This window comes from Panthera pardus, unplaced genomic scaffold (assembly GCF_024362965.1).
Source record: "Panthera pardus isolate Hobbes unplaced genomic scaffold, ASM2436296v1 HiC_scaffold_13, whole genome shotgun sequence".
NCBI lineage: Eukaryota > Metazoa > Chordata > Mammalia > Carnivora > Felidae > Panthera > Panthera pardus.
Genome location: NW_026526688.1, coordinates 105,268,822 through 105,293,135, shown reverse-complemented (window position 1 = coordinate 105,293,135; position 24,314 = coordinate 105,268,822). Strand labels below are relative to the sequence as shown.

At 36.1% G+C, this 24,314-nt stretch overlaps 1 protein-coding gene across 1 annotated transcript in view; it reads left to right on the top strand.

The window, feature by feature from the left end:
• LOC109248590 (bifunctional heparan sulfate N-deacetylase/N-sulfotransferase 3) overlaps nucleotides 1-24,314 on the top strand; it is a 182,764-nt gene that overhangs the window by 69,678 nt on the left and 88,772 nt on the right. Inside the window, exons 4-5 of the mRNA XM_053901285.1 lie at nucleotides 1,397-1,551; nucleotides 20,606-20,791. Of these exons, the coding sequence (XP_053757260.1) occupies nucleotides 1,397-1,551; nucleotides 20,606-20,791 (341 nt within the window). The remainder of the gene's footprint in view (nucleotides 1-1,396; nucleotides 1,552-20,605; nucleotides 20,792-24,314) is intronic.

The following is a 24,314-nucleotide window of genomic DNA, read 5'->3' as shown; positions in this document are numbered from 1 at the left end:
CCATGGAAACCTGTCATATCAGAAAAATGAAATTTTTGAAAATATGAGAGAAGATTTTCTCCACACAGAGAGGACATCATTTGAAGAACCTACTATTCTATATTCTAGTAGTTTATTAGATTCAGTGTTGTGGCTGAAATTTCAGTGTGGTTGCATAACTTTGTGATGATTAATATCATCTTATGATATGCCGGGAAAGTGGTGAGGCACCTTAAAGTGCTCTCATGTCATGCTTCAGTGAAGAAACAAAGAGAGTCCCATCCCCCTCAAGAAAACTGTGGAATTTCCCACACTCAGCTAAACTGCTGGTCAGGGAAAATAGAGGAAATAAAACATGACTAAAAAGGAAGAAATCAGAGGAATAACAACAGGGCTGACTCTCAAGGAAATAGGAGTTTCTTTTTGTTGTTGTTAATGTTTATTTATTTTGAGAGAGAGAGAGCATGTGTGCAAGTGGGGGAGACACAGAGAGAGAAGTAGAGAGAATTCCAAGCATGCTCCACAGGGTCAGCACAGAGCCTGAGATGTGGGACTAATCTCATGAACCCGTGAAATCCTGACCTGAGCTGAAATCAACAGTCTTATGCTTAACCGACTAAGCCACCCATGTGCCCCAGAAATATGAGTTTCTTGATGGAAAGTCTGCTTCCAGGAACTTGAGAAAAAGGTCAAGCATGAGAAACATGAGTCCACCAAGCTTGGCTTGTTTTACTATGACTTCATCACTTCTCAGCCTCTTTCCTTCACTATGAATTCATCCTTTCTCCCTTCTTCCCTTCTGCTTTCTCTAATTTACCCAATAACAATTCCTACATTTCCTTTTTTCCCCGTTTATGCCATATTTTTCATTAAATACTGAGTAGCTTCTTCTCAGAGCTAATGAGGAACCCAAATAAATTATAGAATTATTCCTTTGTGACTATGATGTCACAACCTATATCAGAAAGACCTACTGCTAGAGCTCTGCCACTCATTTCTTTACTCATATTCCCTTAATTCAATTTCCTACTCATCCCTCCATTTCCTCCAAACTACAGGTTAATACAAATACAATAAGAGAGTTCTAATGTCCTTGGGAATGGTTGTGTATTTCCATTTGCAGTGATTTTATACCTATGTCTTATGTTGAAAAACTTTTAAAAGCGCTTTGTCACAGTCTCTTGTTGTTCCCCAAGTAACAAGTTTTCCTTTGCTACATTCATGTTCAAGCCTTATATGTATCTAAAAGAATATAAATGGTGTCTTCTAAGTACATATATGTGTGTATATAATTGAATGGATGGATGGATGGATGGATGGATGGATGGATGGATGGATGGATAAATAGGCAATTTATATAGATAGGCAGACAATCATTGCAACTGGGATTAACTGAATAATCTTTTTTTCTCCAAAGGAACTGAAGAAGAAGATGAAGGGGATGACCATCTTCTGGGGTCTGTGGATGAGTTTTGGTGGTTTCCTCATATGTGGAGCCATATGCAACCCCACCTCTTCCATAATGAGTCATCTTTGGTGGAGCAAATGATTCTCAACAAAAAATTTGCCTTAGTAAGTAACTCTCAATCAAAAAATTTGCCTTAGTAACTCTTTTGAATATTACATTGAGCTAGTATACACTGACATTAGAACAAGTTGGTATTTTAGCCTTTCAGTACGTGACTTTTGAATTTGTATGGGATGCTCAGTACTATGCCTAATACTTTGAGGGTTCTAATTTAGGAAAAACTTCACAAGACACTCTAAGGCTTACCTACTAGACAGTTTAGTCAGAGCTCATAAGACATGGCTCTCTGTCCAGAAGGAGCTTCTTGCTATATCAGGAAGGCAAAATATGCACACAAAACAATTTTCCAACAAAATGAGATATTCCATAACCTACTACTAAACTGTACAGATATAAGAACCCACAGTTCAGAGAAATAAGTGTCATTGGGAGTGGCCAGGAAAATGTACTTGTGGAAACAGGACTCTAGGTACACGTGAAATAAGAATAAAATTTACGTGCCAGGAAGCACTGGAGTGTAATGAGGCTGAGGGAAAAGACCATGTAAGGAGACCATAATGTGGGCACTAGGTAATGAAGACTGAGTCAGAAAGGTAATGGAAATGGGAGGAAAACCATTTAAACACATTGCAAACATATATGTTATAGTGATGGAACATTCACTTGACTGGTACACTGTTTTCTACTGAAGGCTTTCTGCTTCCTGACAGGGAAATTTACAGTAGAAGTTCTAATAAGTACAGTGTATGCGAAAATGTGCTGTAAGCAGCAGGGATGGTATATAGTGATTAACAACCCAATATAGCATGTTTGTTTCTGTGAATAATACTAATGGCACACAAACACACGGAGGACTCCAGATAGACATTTGTCTATTTACCCAGCATTCTCACACCGTGGGCAGGGAGTGCCTTGGGGTAGGAACTATATTCAGTTCATCACGGCATGGCAGCTCCTATATCATGAAGGTACTCAATAAGTATTTGTAGCACAAATGATCAAGGCAACAGAAATTATCATTCAAAAAGGATTTGAAATGTAATATATTTTTATCTATTATAGCATTTTTTATTTCCAAACCATAAAGCTGATATTACAAAGTTCATAAATTATTCATATTGAGAATAATTCTAAAACCATCATATCATGTTCCTAAGCAAATCCTACTAATTGTAGACTTATCCCAGTGTGTAAAATGAATTAAAATACACAATGCTGGTTAATTTAAATATGATTTTGAAAAACTTAAAATATAATTGCTCCCTTGACAAACAGAAAATGTTTTACCAGAGATTTAAAGTTCTAACCCCATAACTAGAAATGATCGATTTCAAATACAACTGCTCAACTTTGAGGCTTTTCCACATATATGCCTTTCTCATCATTATAGTCCTTAAACAGTATAGTTCCCAACATTATATGTTCTTAGACATTATAGTTCTATTTCTTAACATATTTCACCCTGAAATGACATAAGAGATTGTGGTTGCCAAGGGTTATGTCTCCCTTTGCCGGCCACCTGACCATACAACTGTTAGCTTTTTGGCCACTTAGAATTTCAGAGTACGGACACTCACTTATCATAGAGCGTATTCTATGTAAACTGCTGAAGCCAGGATGTTCAGGTAATTGATCCACATGGTACCTTACTTAAAGGTGCACAATAAAAAGTAAGAATTTATAAAATATATTTTTCTATTGAGGATATAGAAGGCCAAACACTTTATGGATAGCATTAGAAGCCCATACTTGTCTTTGAACTTCAGTGACTGCCCAAAATAGATATGCAGCTGCAAGTGCACGATGGGCATGCACTGATATTTTGTCAAGAAAATGAGAATAGTGTCCTCCATATTGATATTGTGAAAATGTTCTGATAGAATTTGCAAACTCTTGTGAGATGAAGAGCCTCCTTTATCCCCCTAGAATATAAACAGAAATAGCAAACAGCATGTAAGAGTGTGTAAACATTGTCACACTTTTTAATGGAGAGCACTAAAAATCCTATCGCGATGCAGCAAACATTAATTCTATCATCTTCAAAAGTCTAAGACTTGCTGATATAAGCAACATTAACCAGCATGAGAGGATGTGAAGAAGAAAATTACTTTTATTCTTTAATCTGTGGAGAAAGAAAGGAAATGGTGAAAGAAGAAATACATACAGTAAAAGAAAGTATTAATATAAGATTAAAAAGGAGAAGTAAGCAGGAAGGTTTTTGTTCTTTGTTGTTTTTGGTAGCTTTCAAAAAACTAGTTTATCAAGGCAAATGTGATGAACATGACATTAACTGCTATCTATATTCCTCTGCAGCTACATAGTATCTAAACAATAGTATCCTGTTATTACTTGAATGGATGGATCACTGAATGTTATGTTTGTATTAAAACAAGTGTAAATATTGAAAGTACATATAATGAGAACAGACATGCACAGGAATTATATATATTTTTTTAGAATTCTCAACTAAAAAGCATCATGAGTTGAATAATTCAGAACTGAAATTTGGTCATTCTTAACCTCCTCACTCAAGTGCCAAGCAAAGGACATTTTCTTCAAAATTTTTTTCCTAAGTACAGGTTAACAACCCAAATTACAATCCTCAAAGCAGCAGAGAACAGTCATGAAGGATCTTCAGAAATAAGGCCAAATATGTTCTTTAATATTTAATCAATTATAGGACCCATGGATTTTTTTTTTTGGGGGGGGGGGGTGGGGAGTCAGCAAAGGACAGATAAGAAAAAAGACAAATCCAGGACCAGTCCCACCCAGCCATAATCCCAAGAAAGAGATATATATATATGTAAAGCAATTGAGAACAGTGATTGGCACCTCACAAACAGTGATGGCAGCTGTTGTTTTGATTATCATTCCATTCACTATCAGAAAACTGCCATCTTCAATTTTTGCCTAGGCTCCTGGGAGGCATTTAGAGTGACAGGTGAGAGGAACCAAAATCCTCAAGTTTAAAAGCTTATTCTGAATTGCTATGACATTTGGCTAATGTGAATTCTACACATTTTCTAAACATGTATTAACTCTTCTACTTCCCATCAAGGCATTAGGGTTACAAAGAAGAGGCTTTGCTGCTAAATTTAAAGAGGTAATGAGAAAAGGGTTTTCGTTTTTTATACATTCCATATTATTTTCTTTAATTCTTATAGCAATCCTGAATTGTAATTATATTCATTCTCACTTTATAGAAAAGGAAACTGAAAATCAGAGAAATACAGTGATTCACTCAGGATTATAAAGCTTCGTGGGGGTAGAATTAAGACAAGAAATCCAGGTCTTCTAAAATGGCATATATTGTAACCACCCAGGCTTTCTCACTAGCCTCTCAACCCAGTTCGAAGGAGTAAGTCTAGATTTCCCTTCTGTCTGGTAATCCAAAAGAATATTTGATAATTCTGATAACATAAAGGAAATTGAAAACTAGAGGTGGAACTCATAGGGCAACTTTTTCCTGAGGTTCCCAGAGGTCCCCTAAACTAAGATAGGCAGAGTTTCTAAAATGTTGGGAAAGGAGACAACTAAATCTGAGGACCTTTCCACGTGAATGAGTTTCTTTTGTCATCTATAGATAGAAAGACTGCTTTAATTCAATGGAAATTATTCTAGAGGAAGTTTTGCCTCAACTACCAACTCACTAGATGAAACAAGGAAAAGCTTAACCTGTGCTAACAGTGCATTTCTAAACTGGGTGGCATCCTGCTTTTCTCCACCAGCTTAGAGGCTCTGAATTTAAAAATCAGCATTTGTGTTTCTCCCAGTGAAGGAACTGAAAGAACATACAGAGAAGCAATGTGCTGGCCTGGGAGCAAATGGGTATTCAGACAAGACTGGAGCTCATGGATAAAATTCAATATTCAAATGAACGATTGAGTTAGAAAACATTTAAAGTATGTTTCCAACTAAGAGAATCTGAGACTATGATGTAAAGCCCTTTTGTCTGAGCGTTCTCTATCACCATCTATAACCAAATACCTGTTATTTTCATTGGGTTTTAGCAAATACATCTGATCTATTATCCTTTTGCACAATTGGACACTTCTGTCTCACAAGGGAATTTGATGTCCATTTTAATTTAGCTTTGAAAGCTCTAATAGCTTATTATGGAAGGTCAAGTAAATCCTTTAGGCAAACTTGCATTTGATGATTACAGCCACCAGGAAATACAGCTTTAGAGGCTGATTAGAAAATATTTTTAGTTGTCAAATATGGGCTGCTTCAGGTATTAAAATGAAATGTAAACAAGGGTGTTTTTTTTTTGCACGATACCCATATCTGAAGCAAGGATTAATTATAACATTTGTTAATGACCTACAACACAGTTTGAAATATCTATTGTACAGAAGTGCCTGGGTGGCTTAGTTGGTTAAGTGTCTGACTTCGAATCAGGTCAAGATCTAACCTTTCAAGAGTTCAGGCCCCATGTCAGGCTCAGATCCTCTGTCCTCCTCTCTCTCTCTGCCCCTCTCCTGCCTGTGCTCTCTCTTTCTCTCAAAATAAATAAAATAAACAGTTTTTTAAAATCTGCTATAAAGTATCTATTGTACAGCTTTTAAAATTGGACAAAATTCCATTTAATAAGTAAAATAACATTGCATTTAAGCCTCAAAACAATCATCAATATGTATATACTTTCAATTAAAGAATTAGAGCTAACATTTTTGATAAATTATGGTGGCTTAATTTTTAATGAAAAAATAATTAGTGGAAATTTTCATCAAAGAACTCATTGCCAATATCAGATGACACTTAACACTGTAATAGACAATTGTTATTAAAATTAGTAGTAGTAGAACAATGTTTCTAATCCTGAAAACATAAAATCTTGCCAAGTATTGTACTTTTTGACTGCATTATCATTACTTTTCAAATAGTGTCCTTTGCCTTTGCCCCCTTCTTTTCCAAGTTCAGCAGAACTGCTAATTCACATTAGCTGAAATGTCTATTGTCACAACTTTTTAGATTAGTGAGCACATTAACTTTTGTAATATGGAAATAAAGATTATAGTATCAAAATGTAATTTAAAATATATTTAAAGACTTGCTGGCTTAAGGAATATATGATAATCTTTTAATTAGTTTGCTTGCCAGCTAGAGAATGAATGAATTCTATCATTTTTACTTCAATGAAGCACTTCGTAAAAAGACACATTCGATTTTTACTTTATTGATATTGAAAACAAAGCACAGTTCTTGTGGTCCTAATAGAAATAGAGTTCAAATCAGGATGTGAAAGTCCACTTGGAGCTGTTAACCACTTCTTCAGTTACCCAAGTAGCACAGTTTTAAAAAGACACTAGCCATTATTCAGAGCATGATGACCAATATGGTGAAGTCTATAATTTACTTCATAAAAAATAATGGCTGAAGGAACTTGGTAAGGCCAAGAGACGGAAGAGGAGACCAAAGGATGTATTATCAGGACAAATATTCAACTTAAAAGTTCGAGGATGGCCATCTCAGTGATTCCAATATCGAAATGTGTCAGTGCTACCACCCTTACCCCCACTACCACCTCACATCCTCCCCCAGGATCCCCCAAATCTCCCAACTGCTCAACAACTAAAGGGGCCTGGCTCAGAGTCTCCAGCATCTATCTCCAGCTCGACCGCTGACAACAGTTTTCTGAATGATTAGTGGTACAGCATGCCGGCTGGTAAATATTTTGAATATTACTCCTGAGTATAATCAATCAATTATATGATTTAGAAGGAACTTAAATAAGTACATTCAGAAAGGAAGCCATAGGAGAGGGAATACAATCCTATATATTCAGGTAGCGTTTTTCTTCTAATCTAGGTTCTTTACCTAGAATGGTGATTGACACCTCATAGGTGCTCAATGTTTGGTAGATGAAAACATAATAAATTAATATTTCTTCCAGATCTTAAGATTTTATCATTACTGTTTAAAAATGTAGGTTTTATTGTTATTTGGGTATGGTGAGCTCATCAGATCAGGAGACAACCGCAATTGAAAAGCTGGTTTGTTACTCAAAGTTTCCAAAGAGGAGAGAGCACACCACACCATCCACGCCCCATGGTGTAGCACTAGAATCAGTAGAGAGAGTACGGGGAATCCTGTAGTTCCTACAGGAAAGGCCAGACAAGGCATGGTAAACAGGTTTCTAATTGTGTTATACCTGGTCCTGAGATGATTAGGGAAGGGAGGTAGCTCCTCAGCTTAAGAAGGAAGTGATTGTGGGGTGCCTGGGTGGCTCAGTTGGTTAAGCATCTGACTTCAGCTCAGGTCGAAATCTCACGGTTCATTAGCTAGAGCTAATTAGGTGAGTTAGAGCCCTGCTTTGGGTGAGCCCCTCTTCTCTCTCTCTCTCTCTCTCTCTCTGCCCCTCCTGGGATTCCCTCTCTCTTTCTCCCTCTCTCTGCCCCTCGCTCACTTGCACCCTTTCCTCTCAAAGAAAACAAAAAACAAAACAAAAGCCAAAAAAATGGAAGTGGTTGAGAGTAGGGACCCTGAACAGGTTGGTTTACATTTGAAGAGCATGCTCTTGGATAGGTGTTTAACTGTCTCTAGGAACTGGATAGCCCTGGGAGAGGCTGTCTTTCCCGGGTCAGCAAGGTCTCAGATGTCAGAGCATCAGAAATACAGAAAATAAAAAGGCATGATTAATACAATTACATATACCTCTAAGTTATGTATCTTGAAGCATTCCATAGGTTTTCAAATCCCCTCATCATTCCAGTTGCCATAATTGTACAACATCTAACTTGCCATTCTCCTTCCATATATATGTTGCCCCGTGTGACCATTATCAGAACAGAAAACAGTACAATGTTTTTCCTTTATGTACTTTACTTCTATTTATGTAGCCAAGAGCACATTTTTTGTAAACCATCATATCCCACCTGTGTCTGCCAGACCTTCTGCCCATGAGCTATTTATTAAGCCTTCAGGTAATTGTTTTTGTCCAATAGCTTTTGTAAACTGAATGCTAGCTTTGCGATTAAAACTCCCCCTTTAACATTTCATATTTGTCATGTGTTCAGTGTTTCAGTATATCACCATACTTGTAAAGATTGATTCTGTTATTTAACATCATTACTTCTGTCCTAGTTTTGTGTCATCCATATATTTTACAAGTATACTTTATCAGTATGACTTTTGCATCTTCATCAAGTTGTTGATCAAGTTGAACAGGCTCAGAAGAGCACGTCTTAAAGGAATTAAAAGTCTACAAGTTTTATTATTTCTAATTCCCTTAAGACATGCTCTTCTGAGCCTGGAAAATATTGAAGTACTTTAGTTCATTATAGTTAACAATTTAGTTCCTCATGTCTTTTATTCTAATATTATGTTTATACCATCATACGTATTTTGAAGAGTGGTTCTCTTTGATAGGGAAAGTAGAATCAGAAGAGATATTGGGCATTTCTGCTTTTCTTCCCCAATCATCAAAATTTTTCAGCCTCCTCCTTTCCAACTGTGAACATGGAATTAAATTCTTTGTGTATCTTTTGCTGATTAGAGTTGTTTTTAATTAGCAATTTATGAAAAATAAACTTATTTTGAGCTTTAGCCTCCTTCATTTTTTTTTTACCATTTTTATTTATTTTGTTTTGTTAGTTGTTTTTGTCTTTGGTTATTTGCACTTGCTTTCATCTCATGTACCTGTTTTAAGCCTTGGTGAATGTGAGGGCCCTATAAGTAGTTTCTTTAAATAATAGCTAGTATTACTGACCCTTCATTATGTGTCTAGAACTCTTAATTAATAATCTTATTTTTTCTTTTATTAATCATATTTAATTCCTGTCTCAACCCTTGTGACCTCAGCTCTATTTTATAGAATACAAAAAGATGATATTTGAAGGGGTTTATTTAGTAATTACTCCCATCCACAAAGCAAAGCCACAGTTCTGGCACTCGAATTCAGAGATTTCTGACTCTTAATCACGATGGTAAACAGATGTTTTCTTCCTTGTTTTGAATAATTATAATTCTCTAGGACGCATTACATTTTTTGAATCCCCGATCCTTCTTCAGCTATACTCCTTTAATGTATTCCTAGTGTATATTCCTTTAGTGTATCGTTTCACCCGATCCTTCTTCAGCTATACTCCTTTAATGTATTCCTAGTGTATATTCCTTTAGTGTATCGTTTCACCTTTTTCTATCAGAATGTTTTAAAATCTGCTATCCTAAACTGAAATTTCACATCTAATTATTTTCAGAATTACATATTTTAAGCATTTTGAACCCCAAGATGACATTGTCATCTCCTTCCCAGAGTTCAGTCACTTCCACATAGACTGTAGAATCTGAGAATATTAGGGGTGCCTGGGTGGCTCAGTCAGTTGAGCGTCTGACTCTTCATTTCGGCTCAGGTCGTGATCCCAGGGTCATGGGATCAAGCCCTGCATCAGGTTCTGCACTGAGCATAGACCCTGATTAATATTCTCTCTCTCTCCTCCTCTGCCCCTCTCCCCAGCTTGTTCTCTCTCTCTCTCTCTTTCTCTCAAACAAACAAAAATCAGAGTATATTAGAGTGGGAATGTTGAGGATGGAGAGAAGCAGAAAGACTGGAGGTAAGTAGACAAATTGCATTACTATGGAAATAATTAAAGAAGAGGACATAAAGAACAGCTTTAAAACTAACAGCAGAAGTGAAATTATAAAGGAGAGAAATGTATAAACTATTTCTGAAATAGAATCAATAGGTCTTCTTATTGGATGGATGATGAGGAAGCCAGAGGAGATAACAAGTCAAAAATAACATCAAGGTTTGAGCCTCCCAATTTTCTATCTGTGTATACTTATTTAAAGTATGTAGGTATGAACTGCTGCTTTTCCTTAGAAGCTCTGTATACCCCCTCCTACCCATTCTACAGATGCACACCTTTTTTTTTTCTTATTTAGATACATCATTACACTTTTGAAAGTGGTTTTGATTACATCAGGAACTTAGAATCCTTTTCGTTGTAAATTCCTTTCCAGATTAATTTTTTCCATTCTATAGGAAGATTTCATGCTCCCTGATAAGCTGGAGAGTATAGAAAACTATTCTTCAATTCCTTTCCTTTATTTCTCTAGAGACAAAAAAAATTCTACACTGCATCTCCAGCACATGTACGGTAATTTAAACTGGTTTTGTAAAAAGAAAGATAAATTTAGTACATGTCCTACATGAAAATAGTCCCGCACTGCCCAAATTTATTTGGGCACAAAATGAACTAAAAGCCTTTATGAAATCTCCAAGAAACTCTTTGTGGTGAGCTGGAGTCAGATGCAGGGATGGAGCTGGGGAAAGGTTTATTTCCAGATCCATGAATGCTGCTACTAAATTTTGACTGCTCCTTCCTTTTTGAGTGCCTTGCATTTAGTTAAAATGGAAGAAGCATTTGTTTTCTGAGAGGTTATCATAAACATGGCAGAGATGGAAGTGATGGCAAAAGAAGACATGACAGTAAGGTCCACACACATGCTAACCCTTCATCCGCTTTGGCCTTTTCACGTCTCCCCCTCCATGTCCACAATCATTCAGCTATTTCCATGAGTTCTTTCTTTGCACCATATCCTGCTCCATTTCAGTGCTTTCGACCCCCACTCCACTTCCACATCTTTCACCCTACACCTAGATCCGTGCAGCAGCATCCAAACTCACCTCCTTAATGCCCCGTTCTGTTCAATTCATGCTCAAATCAGGGAACGTTGTGAAACTTGAAATTCTATTATGCTATTTCTATTTCCCTACATGAAACAGAACTTTGCATTTCAATTAGAAAGCTTCTGGACTCTCTAGACAAAATGCAGGAAGAGAAATTTGAGTTCCATGTATTTACCAGACATTATGCTTAGTGCTTTTCCCATGTCCTCAATATCCTCACAACCACTTGTGAGGCTGATCATCCCCATATTGAAAATGAAGAAAGTGAGGCTCAGAGTGCTTATATAATTTTCCTTAAATCATATAGCCAGTGAAAGCTGAGAAGGGGTTTGACCCCAGGTCTTCCAAGCTCCAAAGCCCATGTAACCAGCATGGCTGGTATAACTGAAAATTGCCATGTAGTTGATAACTGTTATTGACTGCTGTTACCAAAATATTACAATCAGAATGTTATTACTTCCCTAAAGAGCTATTTTAAACAAATTCAGAATGTTAAAATCTGATTTTTTACAATGTTTTTCATTTAAATAGATGTTTATATAATTTATGTAATTTCTTGTGTTTGGGCAACCAGCACCACGAATGTGAACTGTCCTGGTGGCTATTATAAATATCAGAGGGTATGCAGTAGTTATAACAAAGAGCAGGATCAACTTTTTTATTCTTTCTGGAATAATAAACTTCAATTCAAACTGGTACTAGGCATAATTAAAGATTCCTACTCTAATCAACCCTGTGTATGTTCAGAAAGATTAAATGTGTTTGCAAGTACCTTGGGAATTTGAGCCTGTCCCTGAATTGTTTATAGCTTTATTACCTCTCAAGGACCCAAAGGTCCACATAAAACTCATCACTTCAAACTCTGAGAAAGCTGGATTAAACTAAACCCTCTGATTCCTCTATTGTGTCTGTAGATCATTTTATTTTTGGTTATTTTGCTACAGCATTAAAAAAAATCTTCATAAATTCATTTTTTTATATTTCTACAAACCCCTCTGTGTGTTTACTTAAAGAAATTGCAGCAGTTCAAAAAACTCTGCCTGGCCTGTGTAAGGTACAAGTGTTTACATCATTCCTTTGAGTATTCTCACAAAAGTACACCCCTTAGTGGCATGTTGACTTATGAAACACTCAACAGTGATATGAGGACACTTCACAAATTCTGAAGGGAACTCAAAGAGAGGAAAGCAGCATGCTCTGTTAAATAGAAACTTACCTGAAATAGATTACACCATTATTAGGGAAGACTAGAAAAAATTCTGTCCCCCCAAATCATTCCTTCTTAAGGCTACCAGTGAAAATGAAGTTTAAATTTCAGTATTGGTGCTGAATTATTACCTTAAGTTTTGTCACTGGAATTTCTTAATGCATTTGGCATACTAAATTTCATTTCAGTTTTTCAACTAAGTTGTTAACTTGGACTAATGCCTGAAGGGGAGTATGTGATGTCAAGGAGGGTTTTTGCTCATAATGTTATTATAACCTTATCAAATTTATGGTTTGCCAAGAGTATTTTTACCTCCCATTTTATCCATAATATCAATTACTTTTCCAGAAAAAAATACATAGTTTTTTGTAAAACATTTTTTAGATAAGATTGATAGTGATAGTGTATCTTCTTTAGGAATGTCTCTTCTTAAATAAGAATTCTGAAGAGGTTTTTTAAAGAGTAGAAGTGATGTGGAAGGATTCTTAGTTTACCTCTCTTTCCTTGTCTTTTTGTTGCTTAAAACAGAAAGAGAATATGTGGCTCGGTCAGTTGAGCATCTCACTCTTGATTTTGGCTCAGGTCATACATCAGACTCTGCTGAGTGTGAAGCCTGCTTAAGATTCTGTCTCTCTCCCTCTCTCCCTCTGCCCCTCCCCCTGCCTCTCCCTCTCTCCATCCCAAGGGAAATAAAAGAGAATATTAACAAAATGAAAGGAAATTAAATAGTAATTTACCAATAATATTGTTTATGTTGTATCTGTCATTGTATACAACTCTTCGTAATTAATTTTATTACCCCTACTCAGCAAGCAAGGGAAGTGAGGCTTGGTGAGACCTGCCCAAGTTCCTAAAACTAATGAAGGGCAGCACTAAAGTTGAGCCACGGACTCCTATATCTGTACTTCCTCCAGGATACCATACTTTCCCTATCCCTGAGATTGTCTGGTAGACACCAACCATTTCACTGTCATGGATTTCAGTATCTTTAAATATGAGAAGAATAAGATTATTTTCTCACGATGTAGTTGATGAAACACTATATATTCCTTTCCAGAGCTGAGTAACTTCACAATAATAAGGTCATACTTCCAATTTATTGAGTTACTATAATGTCACTCCATTTCACAAGGTTTCATTATTAACACCTTTAACACTTTAATCCAAAGACTTGTGTTTCTGTAGGCATGCGTCTTTCAGATCCAAACTATGAGACAAAGAATATCACCGTCCTGGGGTTTCTGGACCCAGGGAAGCTCATGTAGGCTTTGGTGTCCAGAGTTTTTATTGGGGTTTCATTTCATAGGCATGATTGATTAAATCACTGGCCATGTGATTGAACTCAATCTCCAGTTCTTCTCCCCTATCTGGAGGTCAGGCCAATATTATCCGGATCAAAGCCCCTCCCCTCTAATTACACGGGTGGCCTTTCTGGTGTGGCCAAACTCCATTCTGAATCATCTTGTCAGCCTAAGCTCAGATAGGGTCTCAGGGGCCCACCATCAATAACAAAGACATTCCTATCACTCAGGAAAATTTTAAGGATTTCAGGCTTATCTCCCAGGAACCAGGGATGATGAAGACCAGCCAAATTCTTTATTATACAACAGCTGACAACAGAGGATAAATTTAAACCCTTAAACCAAATGTATTAAAAACAACATGATGACCACAGCAGAGTTTTCACATACCGACCAGCAAGCAGAAATTTATATGATGAATTTAATAATACCATATAAAAAAAACTTAGAAATAAATTTATTGGCCAGATCTATAAAAATTAACCAAATTTATGTAAATATGCCAATCACTTTTTAGGAGGTTATTCCTAACTTTATAGGTGGAAAATTACACATGTTAGTTTAAGATTAGATCATGGATTAAAAACAGTACATTTATACTTAGCATCTGAATATAAAATCACTTCTAAAACCAAATAGATTATGTCAAAGAAACAGAATTTTAAATCTGAGCTTTAGTGACTACTTGCACAACTGAAAAAAATTAAAATATCAGATTCCTATACTAAGGTAATTATTTCTTTCAGAACCTTTTATTTCAAACCATACCAGAGATACTATCATTTATCACAGGAACATATTTTAATATTGACAATGTTATCATTCAATTTCAAACCTTAATTCCCTAACCTAAAGATAAATCCTGACTTGCTTGGTTTCCTTCTAGGTGAAGAAGGAATTCACTTCTTTGAAATGGTAATTTACATCAATTGTAACTGCTACAGAACTCCTCCTTCTCCAGATGGGAGAGAGGCCCCCTGGGCTCCCATAAGCTAAACTTTGTGTGTGGCCTGTTAGTTTCACTTTAGGAAAACAAATTGTCTTTAGAACCTTTAAAATGCTCCTTAATTCAAGGGAATCATTTTCTTCATATATATATTTTTTGTTCTTCATAGATTTAAGATATATATATATACACACACATATATATGTGTATATATACATATATATATATTTATACGTATATAGGTATATATATGTATATATACATACATATATATACACACACACACACACTATATATATATATATAGTGTGTGTGTGTGTGTACACATACACGTGTGCATGCACTCATATGTCTTTTATGTTAAAAGGTTCTAATTTCATTTTCCAAACATGCACCTATCACATGGAAAAATATATTCTTTTCTATGTGAAAAGCAATAGCTTTTAAAGAAGGCACTTTAAAAATCAAGGCAAAACAATATTTTTTCTGGAAACAACTGCAAAATATACTACCAAATGTAAACATATAGAAACTGTATCATAAATCCATGTAAATTGTAAATGTAAATTCTCAGTACTATGAGATAGTTAACCAAAGAATGAACTTCTATGTAACTGAGGAAATGGGACATTCTAACCAAAATGAACTGTAGAAAAGCACTTAGAAGTTTTTCCAAATTATGTTGTAATGAACTTTTAGATTTTTTCCACTATAGAATACAGAATGTCTGTTTGGTTGCCTATCATTGTGGGTTTTCTAATTACATTAGTTTTCAAACTTGCTAATCTGAGACATGTGGAAACAGGCAACAAGTCTAGTCCTAAATGGAAATTTAAAAGGTTCTAGATTGAAAGGGAAAAATATTAAAAGTAAGTAAAGTACCATTCCATTATGCTATGTGAAATAAGTCAGACTGAGAAAAACAAATACCATGTAAGTAAAATCTTAAAAAAAAAAAAAAAAAAAAAGAATAAACAAACAAAAAACCAAATCAGAACTATAAATACAGAGAACAAACTAATGGTTGCCAGAAAGGAGGGAGGTAGGGGGTTGGGCAAAATGGGTGAAGGGGAGAAGGAGATACAGGCCTCTAATTATGGAATGAGTAAGTCTCGGGCATAAAAGGTATAGCATAAGGAATACAGTCAATGATATTGTAATAGTGATATAATGGGACAGATGGTGGCTGTTCTTGTGGTGAACACAGCATAATGTATAAACTTGTCAAATCAGTAAGCTGAACACCTGAAACTAATGTAACATTGTGTGTCAGCTATACTCAAATTTTTAAAAGGTAAAGTACCATTCCTGTACTAACAAGAATTTAAGTAAACATTATCAAAGATTATAATAAACAGTGATTCTTCAGTAGTGAAGTTAATTGAGCAGCTCAAATACCTGAATACCAAATTTTTTTCTCTTCTTTTAGTTTTTTGGGGAATTTTTCTAAGGAACATAGGATCATTCTTGCTTGATAAAAATGTATTATCTTCACATTCTCTATTTGGAAGTATTTAAACGTACAATTTATGAAAATCTTAAAATTTTTATTCTATACAATATAATTTAAATATATAAGTTCATAACAACAAATAAATGTGTCTATTTTGCACTTGAATAGAAATTTTTAGCTACAGTCTCAAAAAATGTTTTCATGTATTACTCATGTAAGTGTTAAATTTCCCTGCGAGGTACCATATGTCCATTCTCCAGGCAAGCTGAGAGTTTAACTGAGATCATTGAGAAAATGAAAGTTAAAATGAAGGGAGGTGGTCAGAATCAGTTCACAAACTTGCTCAGTAATATTTATTGAGTGCTTGCTATTGGCAAGATACTGGCCATGTAGCAGTAGACAAAACAGAACCCAGAACTTATGGAGCTTATTGTTTTGTGAAGAAGAGAGACATTAAGAAATAATTATACAGAACAATATTCACTTGCAAACTGTTCAGTGTACTATGAAAAAGAAACGAAGGCTACAAAGAGAAGTCTTAATGCAGACTTAATTTAGATAAGGACTTGTCAGTGAAGGCTTCTTTACAGATATGACAGGATGAATCACCAAAAAGAGGTGGCACATTTATCCCAGTGAAGAGCTGGAGTAGGGACATTCCAGGCTAAGAAAACCGTATATAGGAGGATGCTAAGGTAGGAAAATGCTTGACGGATTTCATGAAAAGATTAATGTGATGGAAATACAGTGAAGGGAGGAGGGTGGTGCAAAATGAGACTAAGGAGAGAAGTGTCATATCGTGCAAGGCTTGAAACTATCCTAAGAGTTTTGTATTTTACCATAAGTCAAGGGTAGATTTTGAATAGGAAGGTATAGGATCATATTTGCGACTTTTAAGTCTTACTTTGGCTGCTATGTAGAAAATTGATTAGGTTCAGCGAGAAAGGAAAAGGGTAGAAGAGTTAGGAGCCTGTGCTAGAAGCCCATGGAATAAAATGGTAGATTATTCTATGTAATGGTGATGACAGAATTGGAGAAAAGTGGATAGATTTAAGATGCAAACTGGAGGTAGTACTGATAGGATATGATAATGGACTGGATTTAAGACAGAATGAGGAAATAGGTGTCAAGAACAACATCTAATTTTTTCTAGATAGCCACTAGTTGGATGATGACCGATAGTGTCATTCAATGACATGGAGGAACCCTGGGGAGAGAGCATATCTGGAAGAGATGGGAGGTGGAGATTCATAGTTCAGCTGTGAGACTAATCAATCCCACTTGTGTTCTAAGTTTTTAACTTACATTTTATAGTAACAGAGCCATATTCCCCAGTCTTTTTGGTCCATGTCCTCCACTAGGAAAATCTTGGTGTGGATTGCCGAGTTCCTGGAACTAAGATGCTACTTTTAATCAAGGATTAATGAAGAAGGAGAATTAACTTTTTAAGCTAAAATGTCTATTATTTTAGACTTTTGGCCCCATATAATAAAATAATATGTGCTTAATTTCACATTAAAAGGTTTAGAAGAGAATATTCACTCGAGAATTAAGCATTATGGCTAAACCTTCTAAAACCTGATAGTCTGCCTTCCAAAATACACCACCTACATCTTAGCCCAAACTTTTCTGTGCAATACCATTTCAAGTGTTCTTTCTGGTATTGAATGCAAACTTGGGAGCCAATTTATGTTGCCCTAATCTAAAGCTCTTTTAAAGGAGATTTTCTACTAATGAACTGTCAATGATTTATGGGCTGGAGCCACATGGCACTGGTTGAGACAATTTGGACAGATCAGGCTGGGAAGCAGACACAAGAAGAGCTATTAGGATTCAAGTCACAGAATCCTCACAAGAGCGAATCCCAAAATCTGCATTGAAAATAGAAAAGAGGGCCTAGCTCTTTTACTGATAAAAAGGTGGCCCAGTGGTTTCATAATATCCACATTATAGTTGAGTAGTAGAATCATAGCTTACCAAAAAAAAAAAAAAAAAAAAAAAAATGGAGTCAGATGAATAATGACAACAATAAACAACATACATTGAATGTGTATCATGAACTAAATGCTTTCCCTGTATAATATTATTTAATTTACTCTCAACCCCTTTGAGATAAGTACTCTATGACTAGCATTTTAGAGAATAGAACATGAGGCTTAGAGGTTATAAATCATTTGCCAAAGGCCACATGGGTGGAGAAGGGGAGAGTGAAATGGCCAGATATGTCTGACTCCAGGAGTGGCGTTCTCTACCACTGTGACACCTGCACCAGCACACAAATAAAAGATGAGACTAAAAAGCCTCAGCATTTCTTCAGTGTTAAAAGTTGGAAATAAAAACAAAAATTGTGTATACAATTGTTCCCCCAGTATTGGGGAATATTCCAAAATAAGGGAAGTGTACTTGCTGTGCAGGACGATCCTTTTCTTACATGGTGTTCCTGAAGACATAGCCAAACACTTATGGGCATTTAAAACTATCTTGAGCTTTCTATTAGCATAATTTCTTACAAATTTGGAGATATTTGAATTTAATAGTACAGTTCCTATCATTGTGAATTTTTATCCTTGCTTCTTAGAAAACTGTCAACCTGTAATTGTTAATTTTTTCTTTAAATTTCTATGATTGAAATTCATTTTCTTTCACCAAGTCCATCATCACTGCACCCCTATTTTTAAACCAATTTAGATGAGTACTTCACTGACCTTTTCTAACACAAAGTATGCCTTGGTAAATTATTTTTAGTTGAAAAAAATTTGCTTTAGTTTGAGTTTTTAAGAAAACAGTAAAAAATGCAGTGAGATGTTTCAATTTAGTTTTTAGTGAAATTCTAAATGATAAAATAATAATTGCATAAACATGGTAATTTCTACAAAAACGCAAATAAGATGAACATGAAACTTTCTCTGTCACTCCTCAGAAACACAGGCATGGGCCACTGCACTCTAATACCACCCATTCTCTTTGTCATGGCACAAATCTGGTAGCTTCCCTTTTCAACAACTCCAACTATACCTGCCTGAACTCAGCCTTCAATAATGAACAGAATTTACAAGATAAAGGAACGGGGTATTCCAATTGAGAAGAACAGTGTGTACAGTATACAGCAAAGACTTGAAGGGAATCATCAGACATTGGGGGTGGGAAGGATGGATGCTGATAGGAGATAAGGTCATGTAGATAGAATTGGGGCCAAATGTTGAGGGCCTTTTATGTTGTGTAAAGGAGTCTGATACTTAAGGAACTACAAACCATTGACAACCCGTTTTCTTTCTATGTTCAGGGGCTTCATATATGTCATCACCTCCTGTTGTTATATAAGTTGGAAAAAAAAAAAAAGCTAGCTATACAAACTAGCCAAACACAGCTAGCCTCTTTTTCCATATCCATTTGTAGCATATTTCTACAATACATTTAGCAGCCTGATACTATGGTTCTCTGTACGTGAAATTTTTCTTTGACATGAAGAACAGCCATGACTAATTCAAGGAAAGCCTATTTAGGTGGAACTTTTGAAGACTATAAAGCAATTGAAATTATAGCTAGAAAAATAAACTATCTTTCAAGAGAAAAATACACATCTACTGCTGAAGCCATGGGTGATCTTTTTATAAAAGATACGTTTCATCTTTTATGCCTGTGCAATTTTCCTCTATGCCAAAAGATTCCTCTATATATCAGGATTAATGGACCATCTCAAATGAAGAAGAACAATCACATTATACAAGGTTTCCCCAAACCCCCTGCAATATATCCAGATGTCACATAGCTTTAGTTTTGGAACTTTCTGACGGGGTCAGAATCAACTGAATAGAAGATAGTAGTGTGTGTGCATATATGCGTGTATGTGTGATTTCAAAACAATTTTTTTTAACTGGACTCATTTCATATACAAAATCTTGACTTCAAATCAACTAAACTTCCAGATTATTTGGTTCTTTCAGTACTTTCTACTTTTACCAGGATTTCAGGCTCAAGGAAAATTGCTCTGAAGATTTAATACATTTTCTCATTGAAAGTGCGTGTTTCTTCCAAGGCGGGGAACATAGTCTATTATTGACCCACATGCTGAGGGACCACCAGAAGTGTGGAAAACGGTAGAACCTGGGCGACAGACAAAATAAAATCCTATTAGCAGATCTAGCAAACTCAGAATGTGTTCTATTCCTCTAATAAAGGTTGGTCTTATTTTGTGGGGAGTGCTGAGTGTTGTTTGTAAGCAAGTGCTTGTCCTATCACTTATTGAAATTGTGAGAAGGGAGAACAGGTGGTAATGACAAGATGCACTAATGCAGACTCTTTCAAGTTGCTCACTAAAATCATTAGTCCTGTTCCACCCCCTCTTCAGCACAAACGTGTTAACGTCAAGACTGGTGGAATGGTTACCTAGGCTTCATGATGTCTAGAGGCCTTAATATTTGTTACTTTAGTTTTACAATACAATTAAATAATGATGGATTTAAACAAATGCATTTATACCACATTTGAAAATCCTGGGGTAAAAACGGGATCAAGATAAATCTTCCCACGTTCTAATTCACATATGCTTGGTTTTAGGAGCATGGCATTCCTACGGACATGGGCTATGCGGTGGCTCCTCACCACTCGGGAGTCTACCCTGTACATGTTCAGCTTTATGAAGCCTGGAAGAAGGTTTGGAATATTAGAATCACCAGCACTGAGGAATATCCACATCTGAAACCAGCTCGATATCGGAGGGGCTTCATCCACAAAAACATCATGGTGAGCTTTCTCCGGTATGCATAGGGTACAACTAATTCTTCCAGATTTCCATTCTTCATTTGAAGAAAGAACAAAAGAGGCAAGCGAAATGTTGAAAGCTTAACTATAGCAAAAGCTGCATGTTGCAGGAAGTACATTCATCATATCTATGCAAAGGATGTTTTAATTAAAGTTACCTCTTCTCGATTCTTTAGTATAAAATGTTTTGTTTTGTTTTTACTGACACTACTACTATTAACCAGGAACTGATATTAAAATACTAAGGAAACACTACATCTGGCTTGCAGGTAATTTATAGAAGCCATCATTTCCTCAAAAAGTTATTTAGTATGTAAAACTAAAACCAACTCTCTGCGTATTAACCATTCTGCTCTTGTACAAGTCAGACTGTTCTCTTTACCATGTCAAACCAAACAAATAAACAAAAAATTCAACTACTTACAGCAAGAAGCTATATGTGAAGTCCTGCATAATCACTAACAGATCATAATATAGAGTACAAAAGTAACAGATGATGTTAATTAAGTCATTTACATCCATTGTCAGATTCTCCCCCAAGCTTCTCTGTTTTGTTTGTTTGTTTGTTTGTTTTGTTTTGTTTTTTTACCCTGGTGATAAATGCACACTGTCAAGATATGTTACTGCCTGATGCTTTGTGAGGCCTCCCAAAGTAATTAAATCCTACTTTTTCCCAAATTAGAAAATCCAAAGAGTGCTGGTGAAGTTAGGGATGGGCTTCCTGGGACACGTACTGGGAAGGAATACCACACAGAAGAACACTATGTGGTGAGGCACTAGAACTCTCTGTCAAACTGTGTTTGACCAGATGTCTGCTCTCTAGAATTAGGTGTAACTGACTTCTTTTCAGACAGTTTTCTAATGTCTGCAAAAATTACAGAATGGATAATGACATTTAACCTAGAGCAACTCCCGTCTTGACTTTTTCCTCAACAAAAACTGTCGTAAATGCTAGATGGGGACAAAATGGCTCTATTTTATCCCAGTCTGCCCTTCTTCTTTACTGAAAATAAACTCACTATGCATCAATCTGCTAGCCTTTTGATCAGACAGAGTTTAGGAGACTTGGGTTATATTATCATTTAAAAGTATGGAAGAGTATTTCAAATCATATTCAGGCTTAGTAGAATAGTAAACTTAAGTCTCTAAGGACTTTATTAAATGTTGTTCTCTTTTGTTTCTGTTTCTCTCTGTACTGCCAGAAAATTTTCTTGCATATGTCCCATGAGATATGTTCATTTTTCATTTCTCCTGAGAACATATTTTACCTGTATTATAAATGTACAAATCTTGCAGATAATAAAGGCTGTAACAGATTTCCTGTTTTGACAGAACTGTCCCTATCGCTCCAGTTTTGTACCAATCCATGGAAACCCTCTATATTTGTTTTGTAGGCTCTTGGATGAGAATTTCCAAGTGGGAAATGTTCAGCAGGCAGGTGATTATGCAGTAAAAGAGAGAGGACAGGGCTTGGAGGCATCCAAATAGAGATACAAGTGAAGACCACCAGAGCCAATACCCCCCTCCTAGGGAGAGACTGCAAAGAAAAAAAATCACACCCATATTTTGTTTTATGACATGAGGGAAACTTTTTTTTTAATATTCACAAATCAAATTCCAAAGGCCTTAAATGAAAGTCATTATCTTCCCATCAAACCAGCTTTTATTGATCCTGCTATTCCCAATTCAGTTCTACATTTCAAACATCACACTGGCCACTGCCTGCCCCCCCCCTCCCCCGCCAACTTCCAGTCTCGACATTCCATCAATAATTCCTTTACAATAAGTTTTTTTCCCCCTGAGTTTCCTACAGCCTAATTCACTGCCTTGATTTCATGTGTAAACTACGTTGCTTGTTCCTACTTTGTCTGTTTACAACTTCTATCCACCTCCTGCACTGCAACCTAGCCCACAGATAGTGCCAATCTTTTCATTCCTTTTATTTTTATTTTTGAGCACAACCGGTTTTATGAAATAACTTTGAGTCATTTCCTCCCCTGTTCTAGCTTTCCCAGTCTGCCAACACACGTGGGTGGTATACAGTCTATGAAACTTAATACAAATTGACCCTTTGTATGGACTATTTTATAAACATAAAACTCAGTAACCAACCCTAACCCCTTAATCTTAAAAGTGTCCTCTTTGATTAGATGCCTCCCCTTGTCAGTGAATCAGTGTCTACCTGGCTTCCCTTTGCCCAATAGAATTAAATGCTTTCCCTATTCCAAACAATGTTTACAAACTGTTTCCCATTTGGGAATTTCTTCCTACAGGTGAATTTTATTTCCTTCACTTCTCCTTAAATCATCTGGTTTAATTTCTCAGTTTTGTAGCATTCTATTAAGTTGGTGCAGGTTCTAGTATTTTTTATTATTATTTAAACTCAAGTTAGTTAACATACAGCGTGATATTGGTTTCAGGAGTAGAACCCATTGATTCATCACTTACATATAATACCCAGTGCTCATCCCAACTAGTGCCCTCCTTAATGACCATCACCCATTTAGCTCATTACCCCATGCACATCCACTCCAGCAACCTTCATTTGGTTCTGTGTCTTTAAGGGTCTCTATAGTTCGCCTCCCTCTCTTTTATCTTATTTTTCCTTCCCTTCCCCTGTGTTCATCTGTTGTATTTCTTAAATTCCACATATGATTGAAATTATATTTGTCTTTTCTGACTGACTTATTTTGCTTAACATAATATCCTCTAGTTCTATCCACGTTGCTGCAAATGGCAAGATTTCATTCTTTTTCATCACCAAGTAGTATTCCATTGTATATATGTACCACATCTTCCCTACCCATTCATCAATCGATGGACATTTGGACTCCTTCCATAATTTGGCATTGTTGATAGCGCTGCAGTAAACATTGGGGTACATGTGCCCCTTCAAATTAGCATTTTTATGTCCTTTGGATTAATACCTAGTACTGCAATTGCTGTGTTGTAGCGTAATTCTATTTTTATTTTTTGAGAAATCTCCATACTGTTTTCCAGAGTAGCTGCACCAGTTTGCATTCCCACCAGCAGTGCAAAAGGGTTCCTCTTTCTCCACATCCTCACCAACCACTGTTGTTTCCTGAGTTATTAATTTTAGAAATTCTGATAGGTGTGAGGTGATATTTCATTGTAGCTATGATGTATAGTTCCCTGATGATGAGTGATGTTGAGCAGCTTTTCATGTGTAAAGTTAGTAGCAGACCTGTCCACTGAAATTTGGCAGGCCAGAAGGGAGTGGCAGGAAATATTCAATATGCTGAATAGAAAAAATATGCAGCCAAGAATCCTTTATCCAGCAAAGCTGTTATTCAGAATAGAAGGAGACATAAAGAGTGTCCTAAACAAAAACTAAAGGCATTCATGACCACTAAACCAACCCTCCAATAAATTTTAAGTGGGACTCTCTGAGTGGAGAAAAAAAAAAGACCAAAGCAACAAAGACTACAAAGGACCAGAGAACATCACCAGAAATGCCAGTTCTATAGGTCAGGTAACACAATGA